The 23,095-nt window shown below is 36.1% G+C and overlaps 1 protein-coding gene across 1 annotated transcript; it reads right to left on the bottom strand.

Moving 5' to 3' along the window:
• Positions 1 to 384: 384 nt before the first annotated feature.
• LOC149163021 (uncharacterized) lies at positions 385 to 1,698 on the bottom strand. Its single transcript, XM_089435327.1, has one exon. It carries the CDS (start codon positions 1,696 to 1,698, stop codon positions 385 to 387), a length of 1,314 nt encoding a protein of 437 aa, XP_089291453.1.
• Between the last annotated feature and the right edge of the window lie 21,397 nt (positions 1,699 to 23,095).

Consider the following 23,095-nt stretch of genomic DNA (forward strand, 5'->3'; position numbering starts at 1 on the left):
CATAATTCATTTAAAAAATAAAATTATAAATATTTTATTTTAATTTAATTTTATAATCTTTTTTAAATTAAAACTTAATACTTACAATAAACATATAGTATAACAAGATTCTTAATTATGGATATTCACCCCAATTTACCAGGGATGTTTTTTCCACTGGAAAAATCCGTAATATTTCATTATAAATATGAAAAATTACATATGTAGATGCTTTGAAAGCATATGCCAACTGTTCTGTACCTTTTCTCAATAATAGCAGTTCAATGCTATATATCTGTCTGTTATATTTACAAAAATTGTGCAAGTTAGGTGCCATTTTTGGCAATCCGCAATCTATTGCATGATATATCATGATGTGCAGTCAAAAAACATAAAACTGTTTTATTATATCGCCCCTTGACCCGCAGTAGGATATGTCGGGTCTATATAAGGCCGGTGGTAGAACTTCTGCTCCTGCTGATCCAAAAATTCAGTGATTTCCCATAATCCATGCTCCATCACCGCGGCCTCCTTGGAAAGCTTGTCAGCAGTCTGGTTATGTTCTCTGTATATATGAGAGATGTGAAATAAATTAAAAGCTTCCTTTAGTATAAAAACTTCATCAAGCAGTACATTTAGGGTGTGTGAGTGACATGTGGTAACTCTATTGACCCAGTTAACGACAATCTGTGAATCGCCCAAAATGTAGATGTTGGTGCATTGGTGACTGAGTGCAAAATGTAGCAAATGACGAAGAGAAATGAGCTCAGAGTAATTGTTTGTGCCATCCCCCAATCCCACTTTGATGTGGTAGAAGTGCCTCGAGGATTTGTGGATAATGATGCCCGCTCCGCAGCCATGTTCGTTTGCAGCCCCATCGAAGAAGGCCCATGGCGAGCTCGTGTCGATGGTGGGAGGAGGGGTCAATCGTCGCTGTTTTAAGATAGGAGTATTTGGTAATTCGTTAAAAGCTGTAATGATTCCTGCTTCAACGAGAGGCCACCTAGCCTCCCACCCATCAAAGATCATTCGGTTCCTGACCTTCCAAATAGTCCAGTTAACTATGATCGGAAGGTTTACAGCTTTCGAGCCACTGTGTTTGTTTCCCCAGTCGATCCAAGCGTCGATGAGGTCTGTACCAGACCAATCCCCAGAGAACTGAATATGGAGTTTGATGTTATGCCATAATTGAAGAACAATGGGGCATCTTAAGAATAAGTGTTCGGTGGTCTCTGAGTCTGTTTTGCATAGTACACATCGCGAGGGACCGGATACAGCTCTGCGCTTTAGGTGTTCATCAGTGGGAATGCGATTGCGAAGGACACACCAAGAGAATAATTTTGACCTGGGCGATGCATTTAGCTTCCAAATTTGGTGCCACCATCGATCAAGCACTTCCGGCTTCCTGTGGGAGATGATGACTTTATATCCTTCTCGAGGAGAGTATATCCCACTGTCAGCCAACTGCCAGATGAGTTCATCCGGCCCTTCCATAATTCTGATATGGGATTCAGAGAGGGCATCGCAGTATGCTTTCCAAGGTTCGTGCCATCTGATAGGGATGTCTAATTGGGTGCCCGATTTCCAAGCCTGATGTAATATGTCAGAGCCCTCAGTATCAGCGATCTGAGCAAGCACCTTAATGCCTCGGGAGTTTAGGAGGGCAATCAGGTCTGGAGGAAGCCTGTGTCTACCTCCACACCCGCTCCAAGGGTCCATACCTATGCGCGCTTTGTTTCCACACCAGGGATGTTATTAAGTTGTATATAGGTTTTGTTACAAAATCATGGGCTAATCCATGGCTTATCAATACCACTTGCCCGAAAACCCTAACTCATTTCAAAATCTATATATGGCTAATACCATGACTTATCAATACCACTTGCCCAAAAACCCTAACTCATTTCAAAATCTAAATATGTAAAGAAGTTGTAATGTCTAAACTTTTTGACTTAGTTAATAATAATAATAATAATAATAATAAATATAACATTTTGAATTAGTAAAATTACATAAAACTAAAAATAAGAATAAAATAAAATATAAAATTAATAATTAATCATTATAATTAATAATAAAACCAACCTAAATCCACCCTACTTTATCTATTTTTCCAAAATTTTACAAATTGATCTTTAGAAGTAAAGTTTCATGGTTAATGATTCAACCATTAAGACTTAGTCTTTGAGGATTGAGGAAAGCTATAAAGGTCTTTTTTCTTTCTTTTTTTATGGGCAAAAATCACATCAGAAATATTTTCTCGACCTCTTTCGAACTATCTAGTGTGGTTCATGGTCATCTTGGCATCAAATTAAATACATAGAGCAATGTAGAGACCATTAACTTTAAGGGTTAGAATATAACAACTAGTTTTAAATAAAGAGATATTGTTTATTAATAAAGAATATTTTAGAAATCACAGGGTGCAGGCTCACTTGATTCCTGACGATGGGGACATCACTCGGAATGAGCGTATTCACTCGTCCGATAATTGAGAATCAAACAAGGACAATGCCAAAATGGATGCAGGGAATCATCTTGCTCTTGTCTCTTCGGTGCCATCCCAAGGGGAATGGCAAAGGGTTGAGAAAAAGAAGGGGCGAAAAGCTTAGCTTTTTCCCATCATGTATATTATCTTGAATTTTTTTGTTGTTTCTCTTTATCATTTGGTCTCTGACTTGATGATGCAGCTTTTTAGCCAGTTCAACATGTAATTTTGTTTTCATTAATAAAATTATGCCATTTCCTAGGAAAAAGTAAAGAATATTTTAGAATGTTAAATCTAGTTGCTAAAATAAAACTCTTTTTTGAATAAAGAAATGATAGTTTAATATAATAAGTCAAAAACTAATAATAAAAATATTTAAAATAAAATAAAATAAACTAAAGTAATTAATATCTTTTGGTCAAACTTAAAGAATCAAGGAATAAATTCAAGTAATTAAAAAAATAGTAAATCAAGTTCAATACCAAAATTAATAATAAAAATTAAACCATCTAAATTTGGAATTATAAATATATATATATATATATATATATATATATATATATATATACACAAAATGAATAAAAATAAAAACTTTAAGAAGGCAGGCACCAACAACTGCGAATTTTTCACCCATCGTCTTTATTGAGAATATTTCGTCTCCTTTCAATTTCTATGGCCTCCCTAAACTTGCGGTGATGGAAATGACCAATCCTAGCAATGACCCGAGCCTCTTCAATGCACATGTGATGTTTAGTCTTTTTTGCATGTTCTGCCAAAGTTGAGGAGCGAGTCTTTATTTCCTAGTATAAGTCTCAAAGATAATGAAGTTTTGGGAAGGTTAGGTGTAAGTGAAGTGTTAATGATTCATATATATGATTCATTTATCTAGTTCAATTGATGGAATGAATGTTCAATAGACCATTCAAGTTCATGATATATTAGTCATTCTCACAAAAAATTGTGAAAAATTCTCATGTGCAAATTATGTATTATACTCATTTAATCAACAAAGATAAATTTGTGTCCTAATGGCAGTGTTATTGCAACTATAATGGAGGCAGGGCTTCATATGATAGCTCCCCCTTGCCACCCCACCCCCTTACACACCTCACCACCCAAGCACATTTATGAGCCCTTACCTCCCTAGGAGGGTAGTAGAGGCTCTCTAGCACATCTTAACATTAGGCTCTATCATGTGGTATGCAAGCAACACCATGCTCCTCCTGCTTGGCAATCTACTCACCCTCCTTCTATTCCTTCGATACCTCCTTCTGATACTTCCTATGTTTGCCATGACTTTTGATTATTGCATGGTTTCTCACATATGGGGGTCCTCTCCGTCCCCTTTGGCGTTCCCTCCAACTTTGAAGGATTTTTCTAATGGAGAAGGACTTGCCTCGAGTCTGTTGGTGATGCAATCCTCTTGGCATGATCTCTTGTTTAAGTTATTTCACCATTGTTTGCTACAACTTCCCACTCATCTCTATCCAAGCCTTAGTGAAGTCTTATTTCCTCACGTAACCATGACACGCCAACATGCTCATTGTTGTCATGGAGGAGGATGTTGAGGAGCTTGGGGTGGCTCCATAGCTCAAATACATGTAAAGTATTCAACTCATAGCTTTCATGAGCAAACCCCTTCAGATATTCAGGAGCAAATTCAATTATTTGAAGCAAAAATATGGCAAGAAAGGCAAGATATTTTTGACTTAGATGTCATGGAAAGTATTTCTCCTTGGGTTCTTGATACATAAAACTCTTAAGGAAGATAAAATCACATCTTCATATAGTGGACATTTACTAGCAGAATAGGCTGTTGTTGGGCAAGATCCTTGTGGACAAAAGACAAACCTAGGAGAATCTCATGCATCAAATGGACAAGCTCAAGGATCTCATGTTGGATGTGCAAGGATGGTTGGCTAGACTAGAGATAGGATCTCCACCTAGTTCACTAATTCCTCTTCCATGCAAGATCAAGGAACAACTCATCAAGCTCGACAACTCATTGTCCTCCCAATGCTCAGGTTTCTTACCTTTCATGGTTTTATTTCTTGGGTTTCTATCTCTTTTTACTGGGGTTGTTGGCACCTTATTTTTAAAGTTTATGTTTAGTTTTTCTTGCTTGTTTTCTCAAACATTGTGGCATTCAAAGAAGACACCTTTTTTTTGGTTAGTTTCGCCCATGGTGGGGCAACAATTTTACGTAAACTTTCAGGTCTAGACTTTTAGCTATGTAATTTCAATTGTGTTTCCTTAGACTCTCTATTCTTTTGTCTTTGGTTTGGTTTCTCATGTGGTAGGTTGAAGATAGTAAGAAAAATACCTCAACAGTAATTATTTGATATTTTCAATGCAAAAACTTAGCTCACAAAAAAAATTTAGTTTAGTTAAGCATGTACAATTTTTAAGTTGCAATGATGATAATAAATCAAGGTATTTCATGTATATGCTTTTTACTTCTAGTACGCAAAAAATTCTAAGGTCAGTGATCACAATGGTATTAATGTTTGCTATAGTCATACTCCAATTTGTGTGATAAGCTAGATTGAATGATTAACTAGACAACACATCATCTAATTGTATGGGATGATATGCATGCTTTATTAAGAGTGTTCTAGTGTGTGAATCTATGTTGAAATTTTACATTCAATTTGAATGTTTTCCACATTATTAATAAAATCACACATACATAGGGAACACATGAGGTATTTTAGAGAAACCTAATTTTGGAAATGTCCAATGTTGAAATAGGTTTTTTGTTGTGATTATTATTAATGGTTCTCTCATGGTGAAAATGACATCGTTCGTGGAAATACGAAGAATTAAGAAAACATAGCTTATGGTGACAACAAGAAACTCACTAAACATAAGCATTGGTTCAATTTGAGACCTAGGTATACATCACTGTCCAACAAGGAGTTTGTTGTAGTATAGGAAATGGCATTTTTAATCCCCATAAAGAAAAAGATCTCATCCATAGCAGTATATTGACACATAAGTGGTTGTGCAAGGTTTCAAACAATATGAATTATACAATCATTTCCCATCCCATTAATCATACTTAATAAATATATAACATTACAAATCTCTCAACATCAGACCACAACCTCCTTCTACTTATTCAACAACAAAACTCTATTATCTAGCTCATAGTTTATCAAGCATGAGGACATGACATCTAAATAAATAGAATATTTTCATGCAACACAACATATAAGGAACTAAAATAAAGAATATCATGACTGTACAACATAATGGAACAAATATTGAAAAGGGGTCTCATTTCATTTAATTCCGGCACAAACCAATCCATCATTAAATGACAAACCTTCATTCACCAAGCCACAACAAAAGGATGTATCTAAAACACAACATAATATTCTACAATATCTTCCCAGCCCACATCTATTTGATTTCCAACCCTTAAATAGGCTAAGTCTTTTATGCTTATACAATCACAACTATAGGTAAGAGTACTCATTTAAACTCCTGAAACTTGTTAGCCTACTCACAATTCTTACTTTATGAACTAGTTTTTCTCTTCTCCAACTTTGGCAAAGTGTCTTTAATTTTCCATCACTCTACTCTTTAATCAATTGATCTCACACATGATATCTTGGTTCTAATCTCCTGCAATGTTTGATACTCCTTTATTGTTGTTAACTATCCTCATTCTTGGTGTCAGAACTCTGATCTGTCTATTTCCTAAGCTTGTGCTTATGTACCATCCATAAAAAAATGGGCCAACAAACCTTGACCACACTTGTTGACTTGATCTTGATTCAACTTTGGCTTGTTTTCCTAAATGAAGGGCCCACTGGGATTTTCTCCAAAATTTCTTCTCTTTTTTTTCTTTCTGATTTGAAGTTATATTGCCTCAATATTTTGTCATACATTAGCAAAAGTATTATTGTTTGTGCAATGTCCGGTCTCAATATGCCTCTAGGGAAATGAGATATGTTGATTGTTGACTAAATTTCAGGTGATGCAAAATAAAGTATCTAATATTGATAACTACCATAAATCAGACAACATAAAGAAAAAAAACAACTACCAAGAGGCAAAGCATAACATCAAGAGTCTAAATAAGTAACAAGGATCATATCCTAAGCACTTGTTTCAACTGGAGCAGGAGGTTTTGAGTCACACTGAAGATGACTTCTAAGTGAGCTAGCCAAGCATTCAAACTAGTAAGACATGAGTTTTGATAACATTGCACTCGCTTGATTTCATTCAACGACGAAATTATAACATTTTGGTATTCATGCTTCTCCTTCAAGACCTTGCTTAGAAGTGTCTTTATCTATTAATGGAGGGTGATGAAGTTCATGTATTAGCTCCTCACGAACCCAATTTTCTACCTCTTCTTGGATTTTTGAAACAAAGTATGCTTAACAATCATTGCTGGTTAGGGTTTTGAGTTGGAAAATTTCCTTGCGAATTTCAGGGGAGTGACAAAATGGAAGATGGATGCAACATCCTAAGCTTGAGCTTGGGCATGCGGCTTGCCCTGAGGGCCTCCATTCCAATGCCCCACGACTGTGCATTCACTATATAAGCATATTGCACCAAAAGAAAAAGAGAAAGAAAATATGGCTTACCCACAACACCTAGGGGCTTAAAGGATTGAGACTAAGAAAGCCAGATAAAAACAAAACCTAAGGGGTTTTGGGATTCCAATGAAGATAAGGCCAATAAACAAAGGAAGTCGTAGGAAAAGGAAAGATAGATGAAATAATCCTGGTAGGGTCTAATACTCACTTGGAGACACCATAATTTAGGTCGTTACTATTATCACCCAGATTTTCCTTAGAAGTTATTGGAAAGAAGGAAAGGATCCAAGGTAACTACAAACCAATCTTTTAGACTCGGGTTCTAGCCAACCTAAGTCCAGAGAGGGCTCTCCCTTTATGATTTAGCTTTGTTTGTTGGGATATTAGGCCAATTATGAAATTTTAATGGTGTTTTGATTTTGATTGGGGGGTGGAATTCTAGGAACAGATGGGTAGAGCAAACCTTCAGTCCATTGGGATATGGAGTCAAACAAAGAGTAGCTTAATCGGATCAGATCAATTGCTAAAGGAGGAATTCACAAGGCAAGCTAGTACAACAGAAAGCAAATCTGTGGGTTGGAATGGATGAGGTAAACCTAGTCAAGGTAGAAGGGCAATGAAGAATCCTTAAACTGAGATCAGGATGAAGAATAGAGGGAGGTCAGTGGTAAAGGGAAATTAAGAATCTTTCACTTTTGACCTAAGGGAAAAACTAAGGAAGTAGGGGATAAACTAAGATTTCCAAAACCAAGGTAATTCAGTAGAAAGCAGTGAGAATGTAAACATGTCAAAACAGAGAGCTTAAAGCTAATTTTGAAATATTTTTCTTTGTTTACATTTCAGATTTTATAAAGAAAACATGTGAATATTTATAACATGATGAGAAAACAATAATAACATGAAGAGATAATACTTATTTGGTTTCCATCATGCACAAGAATCCTGTGAAATGTCTTTAACTTTATTTCATGATCCAGCAGCCAATCCAGACTTGATTACAACAACTCACTAGCTTGATATGAAATGTATACCAAAAATGTTTTCGAAATCCACCCTAATGACTTCAATTTCTGAAGTATTTATACAAATTATGCAAAAATATCTCATAACCATATGAGATTTATTATAGGAAATACAAAATATCTTTTACATAAAGATAGAGACAGATGGAAAACAGATTGTTGTTGTCCCTTTATTTATGAACGAGCTGGATGTTGGAACTCGGATTTGCCTCTTGCAGTTTCTTTTGTAATTGTGTGCTGGATCTTCTTCTTACTTTCATCTGATGACACTCTTTACCTGTGTTCTGATACTCTTTACCTGTGTTACTAGACCTTACCGTAGTAAATATTTTATACTTTACAGATTTACTACAGTAACTTATAGTATCTCTGTCATATTAGTCCACCATTCATCATTTGGTATTTTCATTCTGACCAATTTCCTGTACACTTCGTCAGCTTCAGTGTACTTTGAAAAATTTGGCTAGACCGTGAACAGGTGTTTCACTTCATGTTCAATATAAAAAAGATTTTCTAAACCATCATAAAGCACCTTTCCTGTAGGTAGTGCTTTTGTTGTAGAAGAGCTGGCTTGACTTCTGGCTTGTTTGTGCAGTTTCTCAATGTAATCGTCATGAGTCATTAACTTGTCATTTATGACCAGTGGGCTTGGAAGGCCTTTGTCTCTTAGAATGCCATATTTTAACATAAAATCATCTATGTCCTCCTGAATACTTTGACATCTTTTTTCCAAATTAAGCATCAAGTTCTTTTTAATAAGAACTTTCTTAATTTCTAGGATGGTGGCAGTTCTATCCTCAATTTCCAATTGCTCCAGTTGGTGCCTGTTTCTGCTATTCAAAAAGTTAATCAATTGGGTTGCCTCTTCAGGTTTCTCTCCCAATTCTTCTCTGGTTTTCTATATGGCCTCCACAACTATTTTAACTAGCTCAGTCTGTTCAAAAATGATTTGGATGGAAGGCCAAATATCATTGATGGAATCAATGATATTGGTCCATAAGATATCTTTAATATCTCTCAAAGGTTTTTCTAATGTTAAGTCCTTTTCCAGGACTTTGATTCTTTCTTCCATCCTTTTGTTTTTCCTTTCTTCTTCTTTGTTCTGAATTTGTGCAAGCTCATAATTGGTTTCTAAGCTTGACATTTGTTCTTTAAGTCTCTTCAACTCAGTTGCCTGGATACTCATTTGTTCCATGGCTTTAATCATTCCATCTGTCTTTTCTGATGCTGACTGGTGTATCTATAGTCGAAGTGGTCCCTATTACTGGTAGTGCTGTGACTGGTGGTAGCGTTGGTGCCAAGGTGTGGAGCGATAAAAAGGTGTTTTGTGAACTCCTAATTACCTCACATTAATTATCAACCCAGGGACGACTTTTTATTTCAAGAGTGTACTCTGTCTGAGGCGGCTATTTACTTAAGAGTAATGTTTCGCAGTATAGTGCTTAAAACCCAAAAGTAAATAAATGCTTGAAAAAGAAATCTAATTGAAACAACAAGAAACCGAAATGTTCGAAACTAAATCATTCATTCAAACGACCATCAATCGAGGATATAGTAGCAATAACTCTTTCCTCTAGAAATTGATGCAAAAGGAATTAGAGCATGGACCATGGATCAGGGAGCGTGGTAGCATTTGCTGAGGCTCACGACAGCCTTGGACCTTCTCTCACACCAAAGCAATAAATACAAGTAAATGGACAGCATAAAATAAATGGAACAGCAAGTCTAAAATGAAACGGCCGTAAATGGAATCAGCAAACTAGAATTAAAGGAATCTGAACATCAAACTCTATTTCAATGGAAGCAAACAACAACCAAGCCAAATCAAATAAATCAGACAACAAACGGAAATAGAATGGCAACTAATTGGAAATGAAATATGGAACAGCCTACGGTGCTAAAATAAATAATGCACACAGCGTACAACGATATTAAGAAATGGTAATCTGAGTCTGATACGCAAGTATTAATCCTGGTTAGAAAGGGTAGCGATTGCAATTCATAATGGAACCACAATGTTAATTGAACAACAATCGTATGAAGTATAAACCATGGACAAATACAATAATACCAGCTTAAGAAGGTTGCAGCTTGATTACTCCGCAATTAAATCATTCTGTAGAGAACATCAATGTTACATTAACGACTTTAAAGAGATAGCAATACGTTATAAGATCAGAATGCACATTACGACTTTCTTGTTGCAGAGAGCAATATATGAAATATAACAGAACTGCAATATAAGATAATAAATCACACCAGATTACCAATTCAAGCTGATAATACAAACCACGCATAAACCAAAAAGATAATATACAGCAACAGCAACGTACTCCGCCAGAGGCTGGGCCCTTAGCTGCCAGCGGATGCTGCGGGGTCACTTCAGAATGAGAAAATTGAACAACACTCCCAAATCATTTATTAATCAGCCAATTGTGGAATCATTACAATAGCAAAGCTTAAGAATTACAACATGAATAATCCACCATTGTTTTCCATCATTTCTCATTCCCCGAATCCATCATCACGTCTCTCTCAAATCCTCCGAAGTCTCTCCCTCTCTGATCTTTGCTCTCATTTAAATAGAGAAAGATCAGAGAGCATAGATAATTACAACATGATTTGTTTTACAAATTTAGGTTGATTCTAACCAGATGATCAACAAGAAAATATATTCCCTCTCATCTCTTCAACAAAAGCAAGACGAATTTGGGTTTACAGCTGAGATTTGGAGGGCGGCCGCAACTGCAAATCTGAGAAAATCGTGCTCAAAGAACCCTGCGTTTCTCCCTGTACAAGCCGAATTTGGGCAAACTGTTCTTTTTGAAGATAATTGGGCCCGTTCTGGACAAAACCCATGTTCCGGATTTTCCAAATTCGTCTTCATTTGCTCAGAATCTCAACCGTAAAACTGTCACTCCTTAAACCAGCGAATTTCTGAGTTGGCAGATTTAAAAATCAAATCTTCAATCTGGAAGTTACCTTGGAGGCTAAAAATGGTGAATAATGTTATAACCAACTTATTAGCACTATCATTGGTAAAATAATGCATAATAATCAATTTATTAGAAATAAAGGAGAATAAATAATATTTATTCATGAGAGCATAAATAATTAATAAAATGGATTTAAATGATAAATTATAATAAATGGCATCATGAAAAATGGTAGAAATGGGTGGAATAAACGTTCACAAGTGACAATAATAATGGCATATGAACGACTCTACACACCCCCACACTCAATATGTTGCATGTCCTCATGCAACGAAAACTGAATATATTGCATGTTCTCATGCAACCCAAAGACAAAAACCATGTGTTAACCAAGCAATAAAAATTTGAGAATAAATGAATGCTTCCTTAATTAATGAATATTCAATTTTAGTAATCTTGATGAAGGCATAACAATTTTTACATTGACATTCAATTATATGTATATATGAAGTTGCAACAAAATATGATATATGTAACAGCAAACTTCATGAACCATTTTCTCAAAAACTACAAACCAGCTTTTGTTGAAATTTGGCAAGTAAATTTATAATATATGAATGTCTTTATGATCCAAAAATCAGATTGTTTTGATGCACGGATCATGAGATATAAACAAAATGGCTGTAGGTGAGAGTGCATGATTTCCGAAATTTTATGAACCAATATTTCTTGAAATTGTGTGGGTTTGTATTAATGATAGGTATGTGTTTTCCAAAAATTACAAGAATTGGGTTCATAGTTTTAAAAATATGTGGAAATCAAAAAATGAAATTGTATGCCTTAAATAAGGAAGAAAGTAGAAAATATCCATCATGCATAGCAATTCCTCCCCCTCTCTGAAAAATTAGCATGTCCTCATGCGATGCTAGAAAACAAAGAGAGGTGGTTGCTACCAGCTGTTGAATTGTACGCTTGGTATAAAACAACATGAAATAAGGGAGGTGTTGAGAATGAATAAGAAGAGCAATGGATGATAAAGAATATGAATGGCGTGGTGATAAGAAAGAAATGAAGGAACACTCCCCCATACTCAGAAATGATATGCTGCTGAAAAAGGGAAAGTGGTAAAGATGTGGAATGAAGGATGACAAATAATGCTCAAAATAGATTTTCAGTAGATTCTCCTAAATTTATAATAAATTAGAAAACTATGCAATTTTACCTCAAGTTTTACCTCCAAAAAATGTGGAATGACATATAAATACTGGCAGTTGTTGAAGCTGATGTAGGCAGAGTGGGTGCTGAAAGTGATGCAAAAGGTGGAATCCAGGTAAGCACATAATGTTTGAAGAGTTGTTCATGTTCGCAAGTTGCTCGAGCCGCGTCTGTTAGTTGCAATAGTGCGGTCATGCTGTGAATAGAATTTTTCCCATACTTGTTGTGCTCTTGTAAACAAAGCACTATTTTGCATACAATGTGTTTGAATCCATAGTGTTAGCTTTGAATATCGACAGATAAGATGCATGCAAAATTGCAATTAGAAAAACTCAAATCAACAAGGTATGGCAAAGTGCAGTAATCATATCGCATGCAATCCCATAATGCATACATTCCCCCCTCCAATTGGAAAATGGGTTCCATAACCATAAAGCATATGAAAGGGGTGGTGCTGACGGCAAGGCAATGGAATGAACAATATATCAGTAAGGGAGGCAGAGTACACTTATCAATGATAGGACGGTGAAAGTTATGGTTATTTTGAGAGCAAAGTGTGTAAAGATAGTTATGAATAAGAGATAGGACGCTTTGGAGTGATGATAGTTTATGCAAAACGAAAAAGGACAACAATATGCTAAAAAGATGTTTTGCTCACGGTATTCTAGCTGAAAATGATGTGATTGATCATAAAACAATTTCTCATGCATAAAGGTTCAAACAGGGAAAAAGTTAAGGAAATAACTTCTCTGATAAAAAGAAAATAAGAAAAGGGTATTATAATAATAATTGACGAAAAGATATAACTTCAATACCATAAGCAGAGTCGCTGCTGCCAGCAGGTGTCCATAGCCTCGGCAGGGTTGCTTTTTAACCCATATGAGCCAGGATCCTCAATTTATAAATGGAGAGTTTTAGTGTTGTTCTACAGAAGAGATCAGTGTGCTGGCGTGGTAACCAGATAACCACACTGCCATTCACTAGGAGGTAGCAAAAGTGATCAGGCCGGCTCGTGATGAGACCTCCTGTTCCAAGGATAATTTGGCTATCCAATGGATCATAACCCTGGTGTGGTGGCCATAATGGGAATGTCACTTTGTTACAGCCTTATGAACATGGTAGGCTGGCTCGTAATGAGACCCCCTATCCTCCATCTGCAAACAAAATTTTGTTATTATTACACATTTTTATGATAAAAAGAGGGAGGCTCAGTACTCCTTAAGAGCAGGGATGGCGGAAGAAGTTGAACATGTCAATATAAAAAAAATATACCCATAATCTCATTTATTACAGACAGAGAAGATTATAACGAGGAAGGGTGGAACCAGCATGGTATTAAGATGATCAATTAATATCATGTTCAACAGAAAACAATGCAGTAAAGTAGTATATAAGTAATTGTGTCTCTTTTGAAAAAAAATTTGTCATCAAGGAGCTGTCCTGTTAAAGATCATAACGTAAATGATAATACTTGCTTCAAAAGAATCCATAATTCTTGTCCTCATAAAAATAGTGTACTTCATGCCATGAAAGAGAATCAGGAGAATGTGGTTGAGCTGACTATGAATAATCCCACAAGAGAAAGGAAATGGTTGCTCTCAAAAATACTCTCAAAGTGTTGCTCTTTTGAATGAACAGCAAAAACACTCACAAAGCGGTGTTTCGTGTGAGGAACATCAAAGAAAATGCACAGCAAAAAAACAAAAATACATACAAAAAACGTGAAAATGCAAATGTCGTTCGAAAAATCACAAATGCTGTTTCTTCTGAGAAAGGAACAACAAAGACACTCAAATGTTGTTCCTTTTCGCAAAGGATGAACAAAAACACACAAGTGTTGTTCCTTTTCGCAAAGGAACAACAAAAACATGCACGTGCTGTTCCTTTTCGCAAAGGAACAACAAAAAACACGCAAGTGCTGTTCCTTTTTGAAAAGGAACAGCAAAGTCACACAAGTGCTGTTCCATTTCGAAAAGGAACAGCAAAATCACACAAATGCTGTTCCATTTCGAAAAGGAACAACAAAAACACACGAATGCTGTTCCATTTCAAAAAGGAACAACAAAAACACACGAATGCTGTTCCATTTCGAAAAGGAACAGCAAAAACACACAAGTGCTGTTCCTTTTTCGCAAAGGAACAACAAAAACACGCAAGTGTTGTTCCTTTTGAAAATGAACAGCAAAATCACACAAATGTTGTTCCATTTCGAAAAGGAACAGCAAAAACACACAAATGCTGTTCCATTTCGAAAAGGAACAGCAAAAACACGCAAGTGCTGTTCCATTTCGAAAAGGAACAACAAAATCACACAAATGCTGTTCCATTTCGAAAAGGAACGGCAAAAACACACAAGTGTTGTTCCTTTTTGAAAAGGAACAGCAAAGTCACACAAGTGCTGTTCCATTTCGAAAAGGAACAGCAAAATCACACAAATGCTGTTCCATTTCGAAAAGGAACAACAAAAACACACGAATGCTGTTCCATTCGAAAAGGAACAACAAAAACACGCAAATGTTGTTCCTTTTCCAAAAGGAACAACAAAAACACACAAATGCTGTTCCCAAAAACACGCAAGTGCTATTCCATTTCGAAAAGGAACAGCAAAATCACACAAATGTTGTTCCATTTCGAAAAGGAACAACAAAAATAGCAAAAACACGCAAAGAATGAATTAGTTGTTCACTGTATTGAAGCTGAAGATGGGTCACAGTTTGAATGAAACAACCCCTGAAACACAAAATATAAAAGAAATTAGAAAAGAAACAATATTTTATTTAAAAAACAATATGTAAATTAAGTTACAACAGCTATGATATAATGTAAAAAAAATGATTTTTTGAAAAATGTTTTGGCAGTAGTAACAAGACATGAATCTTGAAATTGAAATCAATTCTTCATTTGTTCTATTATGAATCCGTTGGGTAATGATTTGGATAAAATTCCTTTGTTTTATAAAAATTTCTTTGAAAAATCACTCGTCCATAAGTTGACCTTCTTTATTTTCCCAGGACCTGCAAAAAAACGAGTGTCTACCTGCAATAAAACATTCAATCATGGAGAAAGAGAGGTGCGCGGGCTCCCCTAATCCAAGAATTATGCAAAAAACAACAAGTAGTTACTATGTATAACAAATTTATTGAGAAAATAACAAAGTAAAATTTATATGTCACTTGCGGGAGAGCAGTGGCCAATCATGCTAGCCCGCAGTGTTTTAATCACAACTTCTTTGTTTTTCGTCGAAATTGAGTGATTCCAAAGCCAAATGAGAGCTAATTCAAAGGTTTATCTCCAGTAGAAACAGGTTTTAAAGATTCAATGATATGATATGTCAATTTTAGCTAGAACAACCTGCATAACATAGTCATTTTCGATTACCCGGCTTAGACCAACAGTTGATATTTCAAGCGTAACTTTTTCGTTTGATGTCGGATTCGAATGATTCAAATTGGAAATGAAAATAGATTCATTTATTGATCTCCAATAGAAACAGGTTTTGAAGACAAGAAGAATTGATAGGTCAAATACTTTAAGGAACAGCTGGAAAGACATAGTTTTAAGAGTGCTGATTTACGATAGGCAGTCAGTATTTTGATCATAACTTCCCCATACGATATCGAAAATGAGTGATTCCAATTGCATTGTAAACTATATTCATAGGGGAATCTACCATAGAAACAGGTTTTAAAAATTCATTCATTTAGGCCTCCAAAAACTGACTGTCCCAACTCTATTCCTGAGCTGCCCGCTAGACATCCGGTCAATGTTTTGGCTCTAACTTTTTCTTTTCAAATCCAAATTGAGTGATTAAAATTGGATTGGAAAGTAGACATCAAGGGCTACTTAGGATAGAAACAGTTTTTAAAAATATGGTCATTTAGGCCTCCAAAAACTGACTGTCCCAACTCTGTTCCTGAGCTGCCCGCTAGACACCCTGTCAATGTTTTGGTTCTAACTTTTTCATTTCAAATCCAAATTGAGTGATTCAAATTGGGTTAGAAAGTAGACATCAAGGGATACCTAGGATAAAAACAGGTTTTAAAAATATTCACTTTTGGTCCCTTAAAACATGATTGTCCCGACTGTTTTCCCAGAAAGTTCATCAAGCCCGCAAGCCAAAAAAATGAAATTGAAGCATTTTTTCAAATTGGTGATAAAAATGAAAATGAGTGTTTGTAGAACTTATTATTTCCATTATGATTCATCTATATACACAAATTATAAAAAAAATTATCACCGATGTTGATTTGCATAGCATGTTGCAACAAAAACCCTAGTTTTACATGGAAAAACAAAATGCATTTATTTATTCCCTTATTTATTTTATTTTCTACCCTAACCTATTTTGATTTGAAAAATGAATATGACTATGTGTATGAGTACTTCCAGTGAAGCCATTTTCGAAATAAGGCTTCATGTATACACATACCCCAATTTGAAAAATGGATATTAATGAAAATTAGGGTATAAGAAGCCATCTTCCCTTGAAAAAATGATATCAAAAATTGTTGAAGCATGGAGTGATGTTGCAAACAAATGATGGAGTAAAACCAATCTTCAATGTATCCTTTACTTTTTTGATCTTGCATAGCCATCATATCATGAAGTTCTTGGGCTTTTAAAATAGCTTGTTGATGCATAGTAAAAGAAACCTCATTTTCTTCCATAGCTTCTACAATTTTTGCATTTGAAACATTCTGAATCTCATTGTAGGTTTTCTCTAATAACACATGTGAGATAGAATGGGTGGGAAGGGTGGGTAAATTTGCCAGTTCAACATTGTAAGCATGTTGTACTGGTTTATTATGGTGAGGGTGTGGAATTAGTTGAGCAGGAAAATGTGTATGGTATGGAGCATTTTGATGATGTGGCTGATTGGGTTGTGTGAATGGTTTTGAGGAGCAAGCAAGGTGTTGTGAAAGAGCTGGTGGAGAATATGGAGAATGTGCTTGTGCTACAAGATGAGGGAGAGTAGTCATGCCATCATAAGATGAACCATGCCCAACTTGTAAACAAGATAGGTGGTTATATTGAAATTGACATGGCTGCCCTAACACATTAGTATTGCATGATGGATTATGCAAGTAAGAGAATGAAGAGGAATTGTTTTGAACCATACCTGTAGGCCATGATTTCCATGGTTTTGACTTTGTTGCATCTTCCTCACCTCTTTGATATGCTACTTCCATCGTAGATAAGGAAGAATGAGTATCTATGAGATGCTCCTTTCGGTCATGAGAACAAAACATTTCATCAAATTCTTCATTTTTATGAACCTGCAAAACATCCAATTTTTCATTTAGAGAGCTAATAAAATCAACTTTAAAATTTTCAAATAACACATTGATTTCAGCTCTTATGTCTCCTGTTCTTGTAGCAGATTTGGAAAACAAAGAAAAAACATCTCTAGGATTCTTACCAGCCTTGGAGATTCCTCTTGAATACCTTATGCACAACTCACAAACATCATCATATGATAACTGAAAAACATCACCTTTTCCTATCAAATTTAAAAGTTCTAAAAATTCATCTTTGATTCCTTTAAGAAGGAGTGTTTTTAAGATCTCTTTTTCCAAATGCTTATGCTTTGATTTTTGAAGGTTATAATGAAATCGATCTACATAGTCCTCCAAACTTTCATCTTCCCCTTGTATCATATAGAAAATATCTTCATTGGCTTTGCAATAGTTTTGGTACTTTTTCAAGAATATGTTCTTCATGTCCTCCCATGATTGGATGCAATTCCCACCTAGGCTCATGAACCATCGGAGAGCTGCTCTTTTTAGAGTAAGAGGAAACACTTTCAATCTTTGATCATTTGTATAATAATCATATCCTCTACAAAGTATTTCAAACTCAAACAAAAATGTATGTGGATCTTCATCTGCTAAACCATGAAAGTTTGGTAAAGATGGGGGAATTATGTGCATTTGTGTCACTCCTCCTAGATCTTTGATAGGAAATTCAAAAGTAGAAATGTGAGCCATTTCTTACCATAGTTTAAGATGTTCTTCATGTGTTTCTTCAAGGCTCATTTTTCAAATGTTCCTGTCAATTGGTTAGTGGAATGGGTGGTGCTTACATCACCACTTAAGTGAAATCATGTGATTCATTTTTAAAAAAAAAATTTCTATTTTTCCTAATAATTCACACAAAAATTCAAACATCTATTTCTACTCTAGGTTCTTTAACAGTCCTGCTGGAAAGCGGACGGGGGAGCAGGGCTTTTACATGCTCCGTACGCAGGTTCTTACCTTCCGTTTTTAAGATCCAACTCTTCCCTAGCAGGCAGTCATCAAATTCACACTACTCTTTAGAAATGGCTACACTCTCCCCGGCAACGGCGCCAAAATGTGGAGCGATAAAAAGGTGTCTTGTGAACTCCTAATTACCTCACATTAATTATCAACCCAGGGACGACTTTTTATTTCAAGAGTGTACTTTGTCTGAGGCGGCTATTTACTTAAGAGTAATGTTTCGCAGTATAGTGCTTAAAACCCAAAAGTAAATAAATGCTTGAAAAAGAAATCTAATTGAAACAGCAAGAAACCGAAATGTTCGAAACTAAATCATTCATTCAAACGACCATCAATCGAGGATATAGTAGCAATAACTCTTTCGTCTAGAAATTGATGCAAAAGGAATTAGAGCATGGACCATGGATCAGGGAGCGTGGTAGCATTTGCTGAGGCTCACGACAGCCTTGGACCTTCTCTCACACCAAAGCAATAAATACAAGTAAATGGACAGCAGAAAATAAATGGAACAGCAAGTCTAAAATGAAACGGCCGTAAATGGAATCAACAAACTAGAATTAAAGGAATCTGAACAGCAAACTCTATTTTAATGGAAGCAAACAACAACCAAGCCAAATCAAATAAATCAGACAACAAACGGAAATAGAATGGCAACTAATTGGAAATGAAATATGGAACAGCCTACGGTGCTAAAATAAATAATGCACACAGCGTACAACGATATTAAGAAATGGTAATCTGAGTCTGATATGCAAGTATTAATCCTGGTTAGAAAGGGTAGCGATTGCATTTCATAATGGAACCACAATGTTAATTGAACAACAATCGTATGAAGTATAAACCATGGACAAATACAATAATACCAGCTTAAGAAGGTTGCAGCTTGATTACTCCGCAATTAAATCATTCTGTAGAGAACATCAATGTTACATTAACGACTCTAAAGAGATAGCAATACGTTATAAGATCAGAATACACATTACGACTTTCTTGTTGCAGAGAGCAATATATGAAATATAACAGAACTGCAATATAAGATAATAAATCACACCAGATTACCAATTCAAGCTGATAATACAAACCACGCATAAACCAAAAAGATAATATACAGCAGCAGCAACGTACTCCGCCAGAGGCTGGGCCCTTAGCTGCCAGCGGATGCTGCGGGGTCACTTCAGAATGAGAAAATTGAACAACACTCCCAAATCATTTATTAATCAGCCAATTGTGGAATCATTACAATAGCAAAGCTTAAGAATTACAACATGAATAATCCACCATTGTTTTCCATCATTTCTCATTCCCCGAATCCATCATCACGTCTCTCTCAAATCCTCCGAAGTCTCTCCCTCTCTGATCTTTGCTCTCATTTAAATAGAGAAAGATCAGAGAGCATAGATAATTACAACATGATTTGTTTTACAAATTTAGGTTGATTCTAACCAGATGATCAACAAGAAAATATATTCCCTCTCATCTCTTCAACAAAAGCAAGACGAATTTGGGTTTACAGTTGAGATTTGGAGGGCGGCCGCAACTGCAAATCTGAGAAAATCGTGCTCAAAGAACCCTGTGTTTCTCCCTGTACAAGCCGAATTTGGGCAAACTGTTCATTATGAAGATAATTGGGCCCGTTCTGGACAAAACCCATGTTCCGGATTTTCCAAATTCGTCTTCATTTGCTCAGAATCTCAACCGCAAAACTGTCACTCCTTAAACCAACGAATTTCTGAGTTGGCAGATTTAAAAATCAAATCTTCAATCTGGAAGTTACCTTGGAGGCTAGAAATGGTGAATATGTTATAACCAACTTATTAGCACTATCATTGGTAAAATAATGCATAATAATCAATTTATTAGAAATAAAGGAGAATAAATAATATTTATTCATGAGAGCATAAATAATTAATAAAATGGATTTAAATGATAAATTATAATAAATGACATGATGAAAAATGGTAGAAATGGGTGGAATAAACGTTCACAAGTGACAATAATAATGGCATATTAACGACTCTACACAAGGCAGTTGCCAGAGTAGAAGGCACAGCTATAGAAACTATGGGAATAACAGTCTGAGAAGTGGTCGACTCACTTTGCTTGGACTGTATTGATTTTTCCAGTTCGTCCTCAGTTTCCTTTAGCTGGTCATTTAGTCTTAGGACTAGGTCCATAAGTTCTTCCTCCTTTTTCATTTCTATAATTTCTGCAGTTTGGGGATGATGGAGTGGAGGGATCTTAAGCTACTTTTTCAAGGCAGTAAGGTCATCATTCTTCTTTACAATTAACTGTTCAACTGCCTTCACATCTTTGGGATCATGTCCCAATTCTATTGTCAGATCTTCTAAAGCTTTTATTCTGGTGTCCTTAGCTTGAGAGGAAGCTTTTTCTAATTGCAGTTGTGCAGAAGTGTTATGCAATGAATTTTGCAGTTGATGGGCTGCAATGGATTTGCTAGTTAAAGTAGAATAAACCATTTCCCCGGTCTGCTTATGTAGTTCTATTTGGACAATAGGATGAATATAATCTTCCATGGATTTTGGTTGCTGTATAGTGGACCTGAGGAAACTCATCTGCATTTTCCCTTCCTTTATGTCAAAAGCTGACATAAGTCTGGTATGGTTGGTTGGGGCCATTTTGAGGTAATGGGCATAAGTTTGTGCTTTCAATGTCTCATTCCTCGCTTTTATTTCTTTATACTTACCCTTGATATCCAGGCTCTATTCAGAGGAAGCCCTGAAGGATGACACCTCAATGCTCTGCTGTCTTTCCAATACTTGCATATGTGAAGTAGATGGGGTCCCACCTGTTGGGATAGTTTTCCTGCTCTCTGTTCTTTCTACCACTGTGTTGCCTGTGGTCTCCTCAATGAACTCTTCTTCTGCATAGGGATTCAACCTTTGCCTTTTAGCAAAGGTTTGATCAGTAGGCCTGCTGGAAGGAGTGGCCTCTTCCCAGTCTCTTTTAGGATTCCTTTCCTCATTGAGAGGAGTTTGTAAAACTGGAGGGTTGCTCATGATTTGCTGAGGTTGAGCTAACTCCTCTGAAATTTCGGGATGCTCTGACTCTTCTTGTTGTCCTGAAGTTCCTGCTTGGTCTGATGTATCTTGATGCTCTGATGGTTGAGTGTTGGGTTCTTGTGACTGTTTTGGTGATGAAGTCTCTCCTGGCACCTATACAAAGGAATTTTCATCAATCTTTCTTTCCAAATCTACCCATACATTGTCAACTTCAACTTGTGTGCTATCCCGGTCTATTAGAGTTCCTTCCACCCATTCAGATTGATTTGCATATTGCTCAATCTTTGGGATCCTATGGTGGATGTAGGGGGATAGCTTATGCTTTTGCCTTCTGTCATAGATGAAGCTATAAGGGTCATACGACCAGATGAAGCTCTTTTTTAATCTCAATCTCTCAAGGATTTCCTATGCCTCTTGCCCTGCTCTTTTGTTGTTGTAAATAAAGGGGCCTAGGTGATCCTTTATCCTTAGCTGAGCTTTCTTCTTAGTCTTTACAAAGTGGATTTCATCAGAATTGATCATTTTCCTGTAGTACTCTAGAGCAAATAATCGCATGGGGAGATATTTGGGCAGTTTATAGGGAGGCAGCTCACACCCATAAATTCTGATCTCAGTATGGTTCTGGTACAAGTACCAATCCCCAACCTTGTACTGCTTGGATAACTGAAGAACTCTTTTAATGTCTGCACTAATCCTGGGAGGAGGATTTCCCAATAACATAGTAGTTACTGGATGTACAAATAAGTCAATGAAATCTGTGTAAGGATGAGGAGAAGAGCTAGAATAGTGGAAAATTGAGGTCCAAAAGATAACAGGCCTAGGATTCCCTTTGGTATCAAGCTTTCAGAAATAGAAAGGGAATTTATCAGTTTGGTAGTAGAGAAAAAGATGATACAAGACTGAAGAATATTTAAATACTCTCTCGTGCTCTAATCTCATGAATTGGTCATGCATCTTATCAGTAATGAATGTAGCATAGTCAAATTTGGCCGCAGGAGGTTGACCAAGGGTAAAAATAGACATGTAGGCTAAGGCCATCTCATCTACATACTCATTAGTAGTAAAACCCAAAATGCAAGCAATCATGGTGATGATATCTCTGCCCAGACTAGTAAAGAAGCATGACATGTAAGGTGGGGGGTCATTTGGCTTGTATTTTTCTTCAATGAAAGTATGACAGATTTGGGTAATTTCGGAACTAGATAGATTTGAAGATTTTTTAAGTAAATCGACAATGGAAAGGGGAGTGAGGTCCTGACTAGGCTACAACTGTAACATCTCATTTATGGATTTGGCTGTAATGGTGAATAGGATTTTTTGGTCTGGGGACATTACAGCTCTCATATTAGGGTCGTAGTTTGCATGGCATTGGTGGATAATATCTGGGAAAATATGGACAGTGGGGAATTGATACTTAGGTAGGTTTGATTCCCAAAGACCTATTTTATCATCATGGTTTAGATAATTGTCCCGATACTTACAATATAACTTCAAGGGGGTTTCATCAAAAGTAAGGTCCTTTATTTGAAAATCTCTGTCAACCAAGGGAAGGTGGTCCAAATCCCTGTGGGGAGAAGTAAGTGGCATGACATTTAGGGCGACGAGAGCTTCCATCCTTGGTTCTT

Source organism: Pinus tabuliformis, chromosome 5_2 (assembly GCF_031772625.1).
Source record: "Pinus tabuliformis cultivar Carrire ecotype Pingquan chromosome 5_2, CPIR1, whole genome shotgun sequence".
Taxonomy (NCBI): Eukaryota; Viridiplantae; Streptophyta; class Pinopsida; order Pinales; family Pinaceae; genus Pinus; species Pinus tabuliformis.

What these genes read in the sequence shown, in the direction of transcription:
- LOC149163021 (XM_089435327.1), bottom strand. Translation starts at nt 1,698, where the DNA reads ATGGACCCTTGGAGCGGGTGTGGAGGTAGACACAGGCTTCCTCCAGAC.